We start from the raw sequence: 19,669 nt of genomic DNA, 5'->3' as shown, positions 1-19,669 counted from the left end.
AAAGAGGAACTGAAGTCCTCTTACTCTATATTCTTTTAACCATCCTGCAATTTCTGTTGTCCTAAAATCTACGGAAGATGATTTCCCCAATTTTTCAGATAAAATACTGACTGGGGGAGGGGCACATGATTCACAAACCAAAATTGTTCCATAATCAGATGGACACAACATGATTTAATCTACAGCTTTAATTTATGCTTGACTTGGAATAAATCATTGAATTTATAATGTTTATTTCTGAGTAAATTTGTATGAAATCATGGCATCTTGTTCTGGCAATCAGAGCTGAGATTCTAATCTACAACTGGAGTTTTACTACGACTGGAGTTTGTCAAGAAGAAATGTTCAAAATCCTAGCTATTCTTGATTTTTACTAGGATTAGGGTTTGCTATATCTCAAAACTTGTAATCAGTGCTATTAAAGTGTAGTTGTCATGGTTCTGATAGATGAGACCAACTAAAACAGAATTCTGAGGCTTGAGGTTTTCTTTAAGAACCTGTTTATTGGCTACAAAGTGTCAGCATTGTCAAAAGTGAAACCAAGACTAAAGTTCCCTCCAAAAAGTTACAGTATACAAAGTTAAAGTTCCCACCCCATTACTATGCAATCTACTACATTTCCCAATAGAACAGTTTGGCAGGCTTTCTAACAGAAAGCTCAGCCTCCCACTCTAACAAACAGAAATGACCTTGGTTCCCAAGGACAGAGAATTGTTTAAGCTAGCAGAAAAATTCCACCTCCCTCCCATTCTGGTGACAACCGAAAACGAGCCAAATGGCTTCATTCAGGTTCGTTGCAGAGTTGACAACAGTGTTGAAATATATGTGGCACAAATCCAAGCTCGACTATAATCAGAATAGTAAGAGATACCTTTAACAGATTATTGATTTGCTAAAATCAAATACTATGCTTAATAGCTAAAGTAAAAGAATAATGTGAAAAAATGTTACTGTTGTAATTATTTTAATATTCAAATTAAAAATAAAATATTATCATAAAATTTAATACCTAAAGTTGCTTTGCAAGAAAGGTTATTTTTAATTCAGGATATTGTTTTGATTTTCAAAAACAGATTTTTTTAAAAAAATAATAACGTAATTATACTTTGTTAGCTCATATCAAATGAGCTACTTGATAGATTAGGTTTTGCTAACTATTATTGCTGGAAAAAATAGCCAGTGTCTATTACTGCTAAATCAGCACTTCTAGCTTTCTGAAAGGATAGGAAGATGGAAATGCTGTGTTACAATAGAGGAGGATCTACTGACATAGCTTAGTAATATGGTACATGGTGTATGATATACTGTATTCTAAAAAATTGATAGTGTCCTTCCAGATCTTCAGCAGCTTTTTAATTCTATCAGCCATGGTAGCCTTCTAGATTCTAGTAGTTTTAGTTTTATCTGTTGTGCCATGTCCAAAGAGTGGTGGTATTATACTTACCAGTTCCTGGACCATTGAGAAAAGGATTCCCACAGAAGTCCATTCTTTATTCCATTGAACATTGACACAAAACTTCTTAGCGAGGACATGCTAATGATACACAGGAAGCAATTGATATCATTGAAACTTCTGTAATTTGGGCTAAATGGGAGAGAGAAGAAGTTAAAAGTTAAATCAAGGCAAGATAGAAAAATAGATTTAGTGAGGGATATTCTGTTTTCATTGATTTACACTCCTGAAACAGTTTTGCAGCCTAAATGTATTCTTTATTCTTCAGTTGTCACTAATTTTACAAAACACATTTCTATGATTATGACTAACCTTTAGAAATGTTTGGTAATTGCAATTAATGCAAAGCAAAGCATTAATTAATTTTGTTTTAACTATCTGGTGCCAAAATCTGCACTAGTACCCAATTACAAATGAATTTCTTCTCATTTTATTTGGTATAATTTAGGATGTTGATGTTAAACTCTCTAAATTACTTAGGACCTCTCCATCTAAAACAGTGGTTCTCAACCTTTTTAATGCCGCGACCCCCCCCCCCCAACCGGTCGTAAGTCGAGAACTACTCAACCGGTCATAAGTCGAGGACTACTCAACTGGTGCAGCACCGTTTGCAGAATGGGACTTTTGGCGGGCTCAGCAGGGCAGAGACAGCCTGGACAATTCCTATTGGCTTTTGAAAGCCAATAGAATTAGACTCTATTCAAGAGAGTCTATTCTATTGGCTTTCAAAAACCAATAGAATAAAATGGAGTAGCACAGCTAAGGAAAAGGGGGGAAAAATGGCGGACTGCGTTGTTTGACGACCCCCGTGAAATGGTCGTTCGACCCCAAATGCGGTCCCGCCCCACAGGTTGAGAACCACTGATCTAAAAGAACTTTTATGAACTTGTCTGACCATTAAGTTTCATAAATGAGGCCCTTTCTCTGCTGCAAAAGATTCATTTATATGCCATGTGGAGGTATTGTTACTAGGCCATGAAATAGAAATTGCTTTGGCAGCCCATATCTTTTTTTCTTTTATCAGAATAGCCAAGAAACATCTGTTTCTTCAGATTTTTAAACATTAAATTCTGCACTGAATTTATGTCTTTGCATTTTTATTTTCTTTTGCATTGATTCTTAGACACCTTGGTTGATCAGATTGCAGGAAATGTAAGGTACAAATTAAATAAGCAATATAGAAAAATATTTTTGCCAAAGAAATATGGGAATTTTTATTACAGGTGTGAACAGTCCTTTCTAGCCTGGGGACTGCACTTCTTTTTGCCTTCCCTATGAGCTAAATCAGCAGAACCAAGTTTTTTAGACTACTTTTTCCCCATTTTGGGGGGGCAAAATTGATTACTTAAGTGATGCCAGCCTAAAACAACTGTTATACCCCTTCAAATATTATCTAAATGTTTATTCATTCAGCCCCAGTTTCTGTAAGGCTTTTGTTCAGTTGAACTTCAGAAGGTACATACAACTTGTAGACAGTGTGCTGTTCTCCCATTTTTAAGTGTTATGGGCAGTCTACAAAAATATTCTGTTTATTAATGGTATTGCTGCATGATACATACATGTAGTTCTCGACTTAGAGCTATAATTGAGCTCAGAATTGTGATCATAAGTTATCGCAGTTGGTAAGCAAAGTGCTGTGATTCCCTCACTTAATGACCACAATCCTGCCAGTCATTAAACTGCAGTCATTAAACAGAATCTTAGGGTGGAAGAGGACCTGGGAGGCATGCAGCATCTCTCCGGCTCACACATGGCCTTCCCTGGGTTTGTCAGGGCCTCCCCGTCCTGAGGCACCATTGCACAGTTTCCTACCCTGTTGGATCCCACATCCTTGGGCCTCCTTCCCCCCATCACATCTTTTCTGAAGATTGCCTTTTGCGAGAAGAGGCAATCAATGCACCACATTCCTGTATAAAAGCTACATGGTGCCATCCCAGAAGTGTGTTCCATTTCAGAAGTGGCTGCAAGTTTGGAAGTGGGACCTAGTGAGGCAGCAAGCAGACTCAAGGCCTGTGGTGTCCCAGCCAGGTGGAAAGTAGGCCCAAGGGACCCAGCAGGGCAGGATGGGGGAAAGATGGGTTGGGGGTAGCTGCAGCATCCTTGTGGTTGGTTGTAAGAGTGGGTACATTAACAAATGCCCAAATTTTGTTCATGTAACCGTGGGATGCTGCAGAAGCTGTAATTTTGGATACTAGTCATAAATTCCTTAGTTCAGCATTGTAATTTCAAACTGTTACTGATTAAGTGACTATAAGTGGAGGACTACCAGTATGGTCAATTTCATAATTGGTTCAGTTGTTTACAGTTATTATTACAAGTGGGAAGTAATCTTTATCATCTTAGTTTACTTTTTTATAGACTATATGTGGTTATCAGGAGCAGTCTTGGCTGAAGTCACATCCATGTTTTTAAGAACCAGTCTATGAATAAGAGGCATTCGTCTAGATCAGGGGTAGGCAACCTTGGCCCTTTTATGACTCATGGACTCAGGAATTCTGGGAGTTGAAGTCCACGAGTCATAAAAGAGCCAAGGTTGCCTGCCTCTGGTCTAGATGAATATGATGATAGAAGTCAGCACTTTGCTTTGCACATATTTTTTCCCCATTTGCCATACTGTTTGTCCTTAGGTGCCATGTTTTATATTTATAGCATATTTGGTATAAATGGGTCTTTAGCAGATCTCAACCAAAGAATTCCAGATGTATTTTGTATCCAGATTCCTTTGTACCTGTGAGAAGCATTTAGGTACAGTCCCTCAGCTTTGCCAACCTAGAATGAATATTCTAAATTAATAGTTCTCCATTGTTCTGTTTTGTTTTGTTTTTCATAATGAATATTTGCCAAACTAAAAACCCACTGAACTATCAGTTTTCCTATCCAGCATTAGCTTGCTGAGTTTACAGACAGCCCAGTATTCGCATATTCGCAGTTCATTAGTTTTTCTCCTTAAGGACCATCTCCTAAGTGCTATCTCACATATATACAAATTAAATTCATATATACACATTTTATTATTGTTTGACCACAGACTTTCTAATTCTTTCTCCTTGGTTTCTGTAGCTCTCCTTATCAAGTTAGTTTCCCTGTTGTTTCTTTCTTCATTCTTGGTCATTCTGACTCCTAACTCACAAACATCACTTTTGTTCTATTGCTTTATTTGATTACACTATTTTTTTTTCATTATGCTAGGTAACTTTTCTATCCTCACGCCTTTTGAGCAGTTTAATGTATCAAAATAAAATTAATTTCCTTTAATTTGAAGCTAAAAGTGCACCTCATCCTAGCGTAATTGCTCATTCTATCGGATGGATGGATGGATGGATGGATGGATGGATGGATGGAGAGAGAGAGAGAGAGCGTCCTTTTCAGTAGAAGAGCAGAGCAGAAAAATAACACTTTTATAAAGGAAACTGGTAGTAAATTCTTGTAAAGTAAAATGTTGAGGAGAGCCATTCCAAAGAGAACAACATCTGCTCGTATTCACATTAGCTTTAAGGTCTGCACTTAACAGTTAAAACTGACTTGGTTCTTGTTACCTAACATTGAATCACCTTGGATCATGGACAAGTTGATTAGAATAGTTACAGTGATTTCTGCTGTAGAACATGATAATAATATTTCTGTTCTGTGACTATTTATATTCAACATGCTTAGAAACTTCAGCTAAATGTGAACGATGCTGTAGTATAGTCAAAAATTGGCATTCAACTAGAAGAACGTTTCTATTCTACGTTCAGGAAATGTAATGAAAAACATAGTTGTTAGGCCCATAAAAATGCGTTTGGGTATATTATCATGTATACCTTTCTGACATAGCCTGTTGTTAAGAACATACCATTCCAAATTTGAGAGAAGTCTAAATACTTAGTCTCTGACATTGGATTTAAAAAATAAGTAGGATTTAATCCTATCATTTAATAAGAAAAAATATTCTCTCATCTTGGCATTTTATGTTCTGTGTACAGACTTCTTTTAACTTTAAATAATTTGGTAGTAGGGATTTACAAATCTACACCTTAATTTTTTTTTTTAGTTTAATATGATATTCAAACATTTTCTCCCCTTAAAAGATATACATTCACACACCATAATCCTCAAATAAGCCTCAGAAAACATGTATAATATTGTGATTTAATGTTACTTTGTGAACCAATGAAATAATAAAGAAGCACAGAAGATATTGAATGTAACATTTTCAGTACTGGCTTTAAGCAATCCATCCAATGTAGTACATTCTATGGGTACTTCATATGTTCCTCTATGCCAGTGATTCTCAACCTTTCTAATGCCGTGACCCCATAATACAGTTCCCCATGTTGTGGTGACCCCCAAGTGGGTGTGGCCACCAATAAGAGGGAGTAGGACAGCTAGGGAAAAGGGAAAAAATGGTGGACAGCATGGTTTGGTGACCCCCGTGAAATGGTCATTCGACCCCAAATGGGGTCCCGACCCTCAGGTTGAGAACCACTGCTCTTTGCATTCTTAAGAGTAGAAAAAATATACCATTTGTTAATTATAACTATGATTATATAAATATGAAAGTTACAGATTGTGGATGGCAGTTGGATTTACCATGTTAGTTATTGGCTCTTAACTTTCTGCTCTGTGTTTTCTAGGCTGCTGAATATGTCCCAGAAAAAGTAAAGAAAGCTGAAAAGAAACTAGAAGAGAATCCATATGACCTTGACGCTTGGAGCATTCTCATTCGAGAGGCACAGGTTTAGTGAAATAGGATTACATTTCCTTATCAGTGGGTCAACTCACAATGCTTGGTTCTCAAGTAAATGGGAATACATTTTACATCATAAATATTGTAAATATTGGTTTTTAATTTTTAGAATCAACCTATAGACAAAGCACGGAAGACCTATGAACGCCTTGTTGCCCAGTTCCCAAGTTCTGGCAGATTCTGGAAACTGTACATTGAAGCTGAGGTTAATATTTTCATATTTTTTTCTTAATCATATAATAAGAATTTAAGTAGGGTTGAAAAATGATTTCTTAGGTGCATACACAAATTCAGGTAAAAGAGGAGTTGAACATTTCATAATTTATGTAAAATAGGAGAAAAGGGTAATTAAAATGAATCCAAATATTTGGGTCTATATGATCTGGTGATTGTTGCATTGTGGACTTGCAACAACATTAAAACAGTTTCAATGGTATTGGAGTGCTTTAGCCTTTTATTTACTTGTCGTGTCAATTTATTGCCTCCTGTGTCATTTATTTAGAGCTCCTTTTTGTGCATGTAAGTTAACAAATAGTTGTATGACCTTTTGGGCTCTAATAGTATTTCTGAACCTGATTTCAGTAGCTGAAAAGTGTTTATCTGGGTTGGGTGGGTGGAGATGCAGGCAATTTTTATTTGACAAACAGTGAAATGTGTCAAGCAAATTTATCCAGAATCAAGTGTGTAAGTACATACATCAAGATATTTCATGATCAGATCAGGCAAGCATTTTATCCTGTTTTGTTAAAAGACTTGAAAGACTTAAGCTTTCTGCAAAATATTTTTTTCTAATTCTTTATTTGGATTTTTAGGTCTTTCACTCCTGTGCAAAGGTTACATTTATAAAAATGATTAAAAATTGTAGATAATAGCTTTTCTGTAGAATAACATTACATAAATCTATATAATCTGGGTTGAAGATCTTCTGCATTGTGTCATATATATGGCATAAAATGAATAGGTTAATATATTTTTGAAAAAAATATGAGAGTGTAGAGTATTTCAGGATATACATTTATGTTAAATGCCTTTCAGAGATTACGTAAAAAGCTATGGTTGAGATTGTTGGAATAAGTATATAACGCACATTCAAATATAGAAATACTCCGTTACATGTTGTGCTTTATAGGGATACATATATCCACCCACTCAGCAACATATATGTCACTCCAATTAAGACAATACTTTGTGATTAACATGCACTGATGTTAAAATTTCTTTTTAGGACAGTTTTCTATTTATGATAAGCTGTCTATCCAGGACTATTTAGAGACTATAATTGTATCCAACATTTTTGTTTCATGAATATTAATTTCTTACATACCCAGGATAAAGTGTTGGATACTATTCTATATTTTTTTTATTTGTGCATATAAATATATATGGTTATCACAAGTTTAGATAAAAGAAACATACTAGTTCTTCTATTTGTTTTTAGGAGACTTAAAGAGCTGCTTACTTTTTTGGTGGGGGTCTCATGGAGCATTATATAGTAGATTTAAATCTTTATTACAATAGTCCATTTGCCTTCTTAGTATTGTTTTTCTTAGTGGAAATATTGGGACATCTGTAAAAGTAAGCAGCTAAACTAAATCAACACTATATGCCTTTCTTAAGTTTTACCCATTAATAACACTAATACATTCTGAGGAGTTTTATTTAATAAGAAAGCTTATTCTGATAGCTCCAGTGTCTTGAACTTAACTTGATAATAGAAATTAAGATAAAAGTTTTTGCCTGAGCATTTTTTTTCCTGTATGCTAAGAAAAGGTTGACTTGCTTTTAATGAAAGTCAAATTTTGTTAAAAGAACTTGATCAGATATTGGTAACTTTAATTACAGAACAGTTATAAAAGATGAGTAGGTTGTAGTAAAAATAGAACCTTTTAGTAATCTGCCTTCATCCTAATATGGCATTTGAGCAAAATCCAAAATACTGTCTGTCATGGTCATCATATTTACTGCCAGCTCTCCTGATCGTCTTCTGTGATGGACAAAATATCCTCCAAGTCATTACAAAGCAGCACTTACAACATATGAAGGGGAAGTTAGGGTTTTTTCCCCTCTTATTTCCATGCTTTATAAGCAAATTCTTTGTACACAGACATCTCTGTACATCTCAGGTTCTCAGTCAGTTAGGATACACATAGGACAAATTACCAATCAGTAATTGAGTTTATATTTTATATCTTCCTTGCCTAATTTGAGGCTTGCCAGATTTGTGAAATTGAAACTGCTGTAATTCCTGAGCAACTAAAAGTTGTCTAGGCTGGCTAGAAATTTGAGAGCTATAGTCCTGCACATTTGAAATGAGAGGATATGTATTTCTTTTTACAATTGGAAATAGGATTAATAAAAACTGTAAAGTCTTTAGTTATATCATAATCTTGGTCTTTATAATTGTATGTCACCAAGTACCTCACTGACTGCAGAAATATTTGATTTTCCTAAGCATAGCAGAAGTGTTTTTTTCTTTGCTGCAGATTTTTTGAATTTTACACATAGCAGCTTAAAGCCTCATTTGACACAATCGGCACATTGAAACTTCTGTTGCTTTTAATGTTTTAAATTATTTGAAAACAGCTTTGAGTTAGCAGGATTCTTAAAAATGGGAAAAATACCAATGCAGCAGATTGCAAGAAAGAATATTTTGAAGTGATATTTAAGGAGGAGTAATTTTGCAAATCAGACCTGAATTCCAATTGTAAACCAGTTCTTGTAACAGTTCTACTTTTAACCTTCTGCCGCCCTGATCTGTGTGAAATATTTTTGCACACCAGTCCTTAATAATTAGTATACCTTTCCACATAAAAACACCGATGTTGTCAGTTGGAGCAGAACTTCTGTGAATGACAGGAGAAAAAGTGATACATTCACCATTTTTTTTACACTGGACAGTATCTTCAGAGGAGGGAAATAAACATCAGTTCTTCCTTAACAGTTATTATACCTTTATTGCATTCAGTGATCATTGAATATACTTGGAAGGTTCATTTCCTTCATGTTGAATAACATATTCCTAGTAATTTTTCTTTTATTTGTACAATTAATAAAAACTAGATTGTGTATTATAAGCTCCCTAATGTTCATTGGCATTTCTTCAAGGAAGGAATGGGGCTATGGCAGTTTTGTTTCTGCTTTTTTCACCCATACCTATAATGCCAAACATGTGGATATGTTGAAAAAGAAAGACTTGCTTCACTGAAAGAAAATGAGTGAGATAATGTTCTGGGGATCCTCTTCTGTAGTGTATCTCTACAACTCATTTCAGGGAATTTCTCAATTGTAGATTCTTAAAATATTCCAGATGTTAAGTTCTGAAATGATAACTCTTATATTTATGAGCTGTGCCATTTGACTCCATCCCTAACAGTTTAATTCCACCCCTAACTTTAAGCAAAGTTATTACTCAGTGAGATTTGAGGACATGAACAAGAATAACCCATGAGCACTTTGGATAAAGCTTTGTATTAAGAGATAGCCTTGTTGGGAATGTGAGTAAGAAATGCATGTGTAAGTTACTAATATCAGTAAAGCTGATTTATGTGAATAAGAAACAATACCGTTATATTTTGCTTGAACAATAAAGTAGTATTTTTGCCCAGGTGAATACGATTCAAATAGAAGCAACAATATTGAAATAATAATGACGGGGGTCATCATTACAGCCGATGGAAAAATTTATTATACAGTGGTACCTCGGTTCTTGTTGGTAATTTGTTCTGGAAGACGCGATGAATACTAAAATCAATGGGTACTGAGAAAACTATGTGAGCCACTATTTCGGCCGGAAGAAATAGCAAATCACGAGGCAGCTGACATCAGCAAGTTCTTCCTTGCGTGTTGACTACTGGGAGAAAGATAAGTGCCAGGACAAGATTTCTGCTTCAAAATGAGTCGAATAATTAAATTGACAAGTTTTGAAGCAGTCAAGTGCAGAAGTATGACTGTGTTAAGTATTTCTGATGGGAAAAGGAGAAAAATCCTTTTCTTGCATTTTGATTGGGATATATCATGAACATCATGAGCCCTCTGTGCCAATTATAAATAAGAAATTTCTGAGCAGGTCTACAATAATCTGCACTGTACAAGCAACTGTTTGTACCAAGTTACGCAGTCCAGTACTTTATTACCTGGTAGTAACTCTTGGCTTTTCCATCCAAAGATTGAATCATAAATGTTTTGCATATGAATGCTGTGCATGAAACTAGGGGGAGTCTTGTTTATATGATAGGCATGTGGTGATAAAATAGATGATAGATCTATTATGATAAGGAGATTTTCTTAGTTCTTACTAAACAATGTTAACCATAAAAGGGGATTAAAATCTCTTTCAGAATATCACTTCTTTTGTCTTTAGTTTTACTTTATGCTGTCTTTCTTCAAAAATATTTTGTATTGTAACCATAGAGATTGATATTTTTAAATTTCTTATATTTGACTGTCTAAAAATACTCTCTTGACTCATTACATTTTAATTTGTAGTTGTTCACGGTATAAATTAATATCATCGCAAAATCTATCTTCATCTCTTTTTCATCTTCCTCTTAATCATCTGTGCAGGCTAGGAAGACTGCATTGGTGAGCTAATTTTCACTCATGCTAGGTAGAGAAAATACCCAGAAGCAGTTGACCCTTCCCAGGACAATGGGCAGAATCACTTACATATATTTTCATTTGTATATAGAAATGAATAAAGCACTACAGATTATAATGGGAATAAACACATATTGTCATATTTTTGTAAATTAAATTAAATCATTTCATTGCCTGCTCTCTAGAGAAGAACAAATGGGGGGGTTGGTTTCAGGTGTGGAAAGATTGCATTCCATTTTGCATTTTTGGGTTGATAATCCATATATTCTCTAAAATAAATGTGCCTTTTGTCGATGGAGATGCTGATTATATTAGAAGCGACAGACTACATTTGGAGTTCCTGAATAAACCTTTGTTGAATCATAGGCTCTTACTTGGCTTAGGGAAATTGAAGAAAGTGGCATTTTCTTTCTTCTTTGACATACTTCTGTGAACACAAATAAATAAAGCAATCAGATATTCTTGGATAAGCTTCAAAATCTTCAACATTGCTTTGCTCCATTTCTTTGCATTGGTTTATTATTTTGATGCAAACTTCATACATTCAGCTGTTGACCATGTGATTAGTATTTGGAATAGATTGGAGAATTTATTCCACCTAAAAAAGATTGAAAATTATAAGTACATGTAAAAGGATCTAATTATATAAACCTTAGAGACTAACAGTAAGCATTTATACATATTCTGATCTAAAACTTTTAAGTTTTAAACTAAAATTGTAGAGGGGAGTTGTACTTAGTTGTTTATTAAAGCAACAATAGGGAAATCTAACTTTGTAAAATTATAAGAATGTACAAATAATTTTCAGTTTAAGTTTATTTTTAGTTGCACTATTTTTATATATAAAAATAAGAAATTTGATAAATTAAACAGTAACAAGTAGTAACATAGTTACATAATTTTATTTTAAGTGTAGCAATTAAAATCAACTTTTAAAAAGTGCTGCTTATACATTATATACATAACACAATACTTTCAGCTTAAAATAATATACTGAGCGTTTGTTTCATGTATCTCCCTGGGACACATGGATGGATGAACTTTCTTTTCCTTTCTCTTGTCATATGTTGTTTCACTTGTGGTAAGTTTAATTGAAGTTTCTCATCCAGGAAATTTGTTCTGGAAGATTTTTTACCTACCTCACAGGGTTGTTGTGAGGCTTGGTTAAATGTTTTCGCTCCTTTATCAATTATAATTTTTTTCATTTGTGGGATGTATTTCCTAAGGGTCAATAATATACTAAATTGCAAATGCTATTTGTTTGGCTTAATTTTCGAAAATGGATAGATGAATGATTATGATGAAATGCTAAAGATATTAGATAAAATTATTTCTATTTTGCAAACAAGTTTCAGTAATTATTTTAGTTTTTTCCTTTTCTCCCCCCTCCCCCCCGGACCGTGAAGAAGAAATTGGATGAGTCTAAATTTACCTTGTACTTACTAAATTAAGTTTGACACCATATAACATTTTCATTAATTTTTTACAGCTGAACATGGTATCTTCTGATCTTTGTAGAATTGTGAAAATGAAAGACTTTGTGGTTCATTCACAAAATAGAAAACTGGTTTCATGCACACACAAATAATGAATCAAAAGTATGTAATGACAATAAAATGAATTGAATTGTTTAGATGAATATTTAGTTAAAATCTTGATATTCTCTAACATAAGAACTATCATATACCATTATGTTTAAGTTGAAGTAATATTTCAGTTTTTCATTCCATATTTGTTTAATATGCCTTCATACATATAAACTAATGTTAAAGAAAATGATTCTTACACTCTAGAGAGTTAAATCTGATTACCTATCAATTTCAAAGTAGTACATCAGATTTTAATATCTTTTACACTTGAGAATATCAATAACCAACATTTAGATTCAATTGAATATCAGCATAGATTGACAGATATTTTGCCAAGTGAAGAAATAGTACATACTACTCCTAAAATTTAGGAGTTTGAAGTTATTTTTATTTTTTCTTATTTTTCCTTAATTTCTTTTCATATGAAGATATTAAGAAAAAATGTGAAAAATACATGATTTAGATTACTTCGTTGTAAAATATTTTCCCACTGGTAGAAGTCCTATGAATTTACATTCATGTGCTCTGTAAATCATATTTGTCTTTTTCAATTGTATGGATTCTCTGTACAAAGCAATTATTCTTAAATCTTTTAAGTATTTCTTCTCTTAAAAATGATCTTTAAAAATTGCACTTGTCTGTATTTTCCCTATTTGTTAATAAACATTACTTTTTGTCTGTTGTAGTTTTGCATCAGAAATCAGAATTGATTTGGTTTGTAATTGGCCCAGGTTTTTAAATGGCTTATTTGCTTTATCACAGAAGACGCAGGTTTTTTTACTTCTAAAACCTGCATTATAAAAGTAATTTGTCGTATGGTTTAGGATTATTTAATGTAATCTATGAGGTAATATTTTCTTCATAAAAATTAAAAGTATAGAAGTAGAAATGACTGCATATATTTTTTAAAACTTCAGTTTCAGTTTTATATCATGAAAATGTGATCACAATATTTTCCTTTAATATATCAATTTTTTTTAATTGGCAATGATTTAACAAATTTGTTTCTAAAAATCAGTCATACCACTGAGCTTGAAAAAAATGAATTCTGAATTACAGAACTGTTAGATTATCTGGATCCCTTCATTTTCACATATTACCCTGACTATTTTGGGACTGTGTTGGCTCCTCTGTAGCAACTCTTATTTAAATGTCTGCAAAGATTTAGTCTTAATCTGTAAAAGGAGACTATTACTTTACTTCTAAATATATTTCAAATTCCTAAAGTAGGTATTAGAGGTATTAGTTGCTAAATGTAATATAACCCATCATAAAAATAATAGTACCATTGTGTACATATTTCTTTATTGTTTGCAAAAAAAACCCTTATTTTCAGAACTTCTGGTATTGACTAAACAATTTTATGTAAGAAAGTTCTGAAAAAATAGGCATGTTGGAGCCACATGTTGTTCAGTGATAGATGATGGATATCAAATTATTTGCTTTATATTCTCAGGACTGTATACCAGTGGTGGCAAACCTATAGCAAGGGTGCCAGAGGCGGCACTCAGAGCCCTCTCTGGGGGCACACGTGCCATCGCCCCAGTCCTAGGCCTTCAGCTGGGTTTTATAAAACTTTTTCGCTTTAAGCCTCCGCCGCCGTGTGCAAAAAAAAAAAAAAAAAGGTTCAATCAGTCAATTTCAACTTCTGGGGGGGGGGGAATCTTACAAAGTTGGAATTGATTGATTGAACTTTTTAGTCCCACCCAGTCTGCCGTTATCACCGCAGCCACACCCACCCAATGGGCCACACCCACCCGGCACCTTACGATGCATAAGTGGGTTTTGGGTTGCAATTTGGGCACTCATTCTCTAAAAGGTTCACCATCACTGCTATATACCCTTCATTTCACAGACTAAATTATTTACATGTAAATTTGCCAAATACATAAATTAAAAATATTTTTTGTATCCTTTCCTGTAAATAGTCTGCTTTAAGCAACTGCAGATTTTTAAATTGTTGCCAATTGTTAGCTTTGCTTTCTGAATTCAGCATTTACCCATTACAAAAATGGACAGATTAAGGAATCAGAATGATAAATTTAGCGCTGTTATAAAGTTTTGTAATGCTCAAGCATAGCTCTAGTAATTCTAGAAAATATCCTGTAATAGCATTTCATTATCATACAAATCATTTTTTTTAAATGAATTTTTTCAAAACCTGTGATGGAATTGTGTTACTTTTTAAAAAGAATCAGTTTGTACTTTTGGTTTCAGTAGTTTTACTTTTAAAAATCGGTAGAGGAATTGCCAACAATATTTTTTAATATGATAACTAACAGATTTAATTACTGAAATGTAAATCCTTACAAAGATAGGAAAGCTTCAACTTTTTGAATATGGAGATATTTTAAAAATTGCCTTTTATATGTATTCGTTCACTAGTGCATGAAATTAACATAAAATAAAGCAATGATCAAGTCCTTTCTAAAAATTGTCTTCCTTTATTAATGCTTAAATTACAGAATGTCAGAAGATTTTTTCTCTCACTTTCCATGTATTTTATTACAAAGAAAAGATTAAGTTTTGTGAAATAGTCATGCTCTAGATTTTACCTGTTCAGATAAAATCTGGTCATATTGTAGAATAATGAATGAATGAATAAATAATAAGGGCTAAAGAAAAAGAATTATTGTAGAGTAATAATAACATTGATGTATTTGGAAATCAGCGTTGGAAGAAAATTTATATTGAATTAAATGTAAACTGATGAGTTGGATACTTGAAGTTTTAATGGTGCAAATTGAAAAGGAATGTTGAGTCATGGTCAAAAATACAAAATGGCCAAGGCATAGAAAAATTATTTCCTTCATAACAGTTTTTTTGTTAACATGTTTAGCTTCTGCATAGCAGCAAATAGCTGCCCTTATTTAGGTAATGCAGATGTCTCCACTTAAGACTTAATTTTGTCCCCTGCTTTCAATATATTGTAATTCTCAGTATATATTGCAGCTTTCTTACAATAAACCTAATTACCTATAACTATATGATACGCTGAAAGGCTCAACGGGAGCTGTATAAATTTTGTATCATCTGGTTACCCATCAATGGAAACAAAATGCTGATCAAAATCATTCTGATTTGGCAAGAAAGTTATTGCACTTTATGTTCAGTATTTAGATCCAAACATTATATACGATTAATAATGTGTTCTGTTTGTGTAAACTTCAGTTTTATGGTCAGGCAACCTTTTTTGCTTACTTTCCTGTGCCACTTTTGGCAAGATACTTATTTTATCCCCAAAATTTCATCTCTGGACAATTTGCTTTAGTGTTACAGAAATTATGGATGCTCAAATATGCCTTATTTAATTGTATTTATTATACCTAGTATTATGAATGTGATTGATTTTTTTCCCCACAAAGAATAAAGACATTAAAAAGAGTAATTATTTTTTATCTACTGTACCTAAATTACTTTATGATAATTTAATCATCTCAGCATGAAATAGGACTCAGTAATATAAAATACTATACTTTCACAAATATCTTCCATTCGTTAATGTATATTCCACCATCTGTTAGCTAAGCTTTTTTTGGAAAACTCCCACAATTCATATTTTAGTATTCCACAGGTAGTAATTGAAGGAAGGGCCACAGCTCTGCTATTTTTGATACTGGGACAAATAAATATATTTAAAACATAAAAAGTTTATCGCTTCAAAGAAACAGAAGAAAAATTTATGCAGGGCCATAAAGATAGTCCTTGACTTATGACCACAATTGACCCAAAATTTCTGTTGTTAAGTGAGACAGTTAAGTGAGTTTTGCCCCATATAACTTTCTTGCCACAGCTAGTAACATGGTGACTCTGGCTTCCTATTGATTTTGCTTGTCAGAAGGTGCAAATGTTGATCACATGACACTGGGACACTGCAACCATTATAAATATGAACCTGTTGTCAAGTGTCTGAATTTTGATCACATGGCCAGGGGGATGCTGCAATGGTCGTGTGAAAAACAAGTCAGTTTTTCAGTACCGTTGTAACTTCAGTCACTAAGCAAATGGTTGTAAATTGAGGATTATCTGTAGTACACTACACTTATGCAATATATTTTCACTGAAGGTGGAAAGCTTTTGCAAATATGAGACATCTAGTCCAATGGAGTAAAATCTGCCTAGTTAAGGAATAAGGTCATTGGTATTCTCACCTGTACATCTAAAAAAGGTCTTGGAATATCAGAACATTTCACTTAAGCTATGTATTTATTATATTGTGTACCTCAGGTAGTTTTCTAGGGAAGAACAAGATATTGGACAATATTTTCCTGATATTTGGGTTTTCCATACATCTGCAACTGAATGTATTATTCAAGACAAATGACCAACACCTTCAGCCTGATTTTTTTCCATTTAGTACTTTTAATATAAATTGTTATCAATCTAGTCTCCATTCTTACACTTAAATGCCATGTTACATTTCTGATCATATGGTTCTCTCCAGAAAGGAACAGATGAAATTTCACATCTATCTTTACAACACAGTGAATTTACTTGACAGGTTGATTGCTTCAATATAACATTGAAATGTTATAAAGTACTAGTCTTTTATGATGTATGATTCAAATATGGCTATAATTAGGAATACTTTCTTGAAATGTGTGAGTAGAATCTTGCAAATTCTTTATAAATTATGCCTAAACATTTGCTATTCATATTCTTCTGCCTACTCAAGTTTTTATTTTATATAGTTTTCAGGAGAAGTCAAAACAATATATTGGTTTTCTGCATATATTCTTCGTTTCTTAGACTTTTAACTTGAAGCAGAATGTTAGAATGAAGACAGAGCAAAACAACTTGTCTTATATACTACACACGCAAGCCCAAATAAAAGTATTTCTAACTAGAATTCAGGGTGATAATTACTGGGAAAAAATGGTTCTTAGTTCCTTTCTGCAACATTCCTGTAGAATCCAGTGAAACGGAGTTGAATCTAAGGGCGTGATTTTCCTTGATGCTACTTTCCCCTCATGTTCCTTGAAAGTTGTGACTGTATTCTTTTTTACCCAACATTCTTTTATATGCTCTTTCTCAATTTTAAACTTGCACCATCTGCCAAGTGTTTGCCTCTTTTATATCCTTAACTTTCTCTCTGGTCTCAACTACAACTAATATCCTATGTGTAAGGAATTTATCTTGTTCTTATCTAGTTGTATAATTATCTATTAACTATAGTTGTGTTTTTGAAGCAGTTAATATAATTGACCTTTTCTTGATTAATTATTTCATAAAGACAGGAACCAAATAGAATTGGATATTTGTTTTGACTTCTGAAACCTGTATTAGTTTTATATGGAATAATGTGGCAAAGTTTTAACCATCCCATATTATTTCTACATTGTAGATATAACAGTATATCTTATTAAGGCATTTAATTACTAAATAGAAACATGAACAAAGATGACATACATGAAATCATATAAACTTAAAACATCAAGTCCCAACATGTAAAGAATATTTTATACACCACGTCTGTTTTATATTACACTAATAAATAAGATTACTCTTTTTCAGTATATAGGTATGATGATGTATAGCAAGATTTCATCTCATGAGCTTGTAATGTTTTATATATTTTCTGAAAATCAAATGGACTGGTTCAGATTACCCTCAAAGTATAAGCATGCACATCCATGATGTAATTTTATTGTTATTTTACTACCTTTGCTTTGACATAAGTTTTTGTACAAATTCTAGCCTTAGGATATTTATTCATATTTATATAAATGTCTTGAAAGTTTGTCTATATGATTAGAGCTGATAATAGTACTGAATTTGGGGATGATGGGAAGACAGTATGAAGTAATAGGCCTTAGCCTTTCACTTGGAAAAGAAATGTTCCCCCAGGATCTTATATAAGGGAAGAAGATACTATGTACTGTAACCCCTTTATCTCATCTCCATGTATAGTAACCAACACACTTCACATTTAAAAGGGTAAATAATGCCATGCTGATAAGGAAGAAATAGAGTCTAGGGATAATACAGATTCATACCCAAGTGAGCTAAAGCCAACTTACAGACTTGACTTTTTTTTCCAGAAATGGTCTTTTGAGGTTTCAGACAATTTCCTTGCCATCGGATTTTGTCTATTGTTATTTGGCTATTCCAAATACAGTATAAAATTATTCTGTTCAAAGATTGTTTAGTTTTATTTTCATTTCTGTTTGTAATAAAATTTATCTTGTATCCAATGGTATGTGTGAAAGTGATAATATTTCAATCTCATAGTCTGCAATGCACAATATTTGAGTTTCACATGAATATGTAGATAGTATATATTGTAAATGTAACAATTTTGTGCATTTTTTATGAAAGTTCAATCTTAATTTTCTTCAGTTATTTTAATATTCAGAATTAGTTTTGTGAAAATCTGTGGAACATAAATTCTTTCATTCTCTGTGACTTTATCTTTGAATTTTTTAATCCGTCCAAATATCGTTTGGTTCATTTCCTATATTAAATTGCAGCTTATCTTTTTGTCTATTAAACATTTCCAAACATATTTTTTAAGCCAATACCTTCTGTATAACTACCATAGCAATGGGGCTTTTCCGTACTTTTGGGAGATAGGTACATTACTGTATCTTCAACATCTGTGGTTACAACATACGTTGTAAGTCTTATTGTTTTCTGAAAACCAAGTCTCCATTTCAAATTAAGGACTGATTTGAAAATCACAGTTGAAAATGCCATGCATCATACAAGCTGCTGTTCAAGAAGTACAAGTTTTTATTTTACTTCATTATGTTTCTGCAATTCCATGCAGAATATATTGCTTTCCTGAGCAAATAATACTTACGAAGTATTGCAGAGGATGATAGTGTGTGAGAGAGAAAATGTTTTTAAAAATGAGCTTCTACTCTAATCATGTAAGAAAAAAACAATTGATTTTTCATTCATATATAAATTGAATATGAATTACATTCATTATTCTGTGAAAATAATACATCCATGATGGCTAAAGGAAACAAAAAAACTATTCCTCAAAATAGCACATAAATGTAATTAGGTTGAAATTAATTTTGAAAAGTAATACAAATTATTTTAAGAAGAGGAATACTCTGGTAAATTTACAGTGTCCTCAGTTTAGAATAAGACTAAGATTAGATTTAATTATTTTATACTGTGACAGTTTAGGATTGGAGTAAAGAAAATGGACACTTCAAATGTTGCTGAATTACAGTCTATCTAGAGCAGGAGTGTCAAACTGCTGGCCCACAGGCTGGATGCATCACACCAAAACTGCCCACCCCATTGCCAGCAATGGGAAAAAAGTCACGATACATCACATCATGTGAC

General features: G+C 33.0%; 1 protein-coding gene across 1 annotated transcript in view; it reads left to right on the top strand.

Moving 5' to 3' along the window:
- CSTF3 (cleavage stimulation factor subunit 3) overlaps positions 1–19,669 on the top strand; it is a 59,309-nt gene that overhangs the window by 5,034 nt on the left and 34,606 nt on the right. The window contains exons 2-3 of the mRNA XM_039355933.1: positions 6,070–6,171; positions 6,292–6,387. Coding sequence (XP_039211867.1) covers positions 6,070–6,171; positions 6,292–6,387 — 198 coding nt within the window. The remainder of the gene's footprint in view (positions 1–6,069; positions 6,172–6,291; positions 6,388–19,669) is intronic.

The sequence above is a fragment of the Crotalus tigris genome, unplaced genomic scaffold, assembly GCF_016545835.1.
Source record: "Crotalus tigris isolate CLP2741 ecotype Arizona unplaced genomic scaffold, ASM1654583v1 scf7180000018777.2418813, whole genome shotgun sequence".
NCBI lineage: Eukaryota > Metazoa > Chordata > Lepidosauria > Squamata > Viperidae > Crotalus > Crotalus tigris.
The sequence above is the reverse complement of the archived record's forward strand: the minus strand, read 5'-3'. Positions and strand labels throughout refer to the sequence as shown.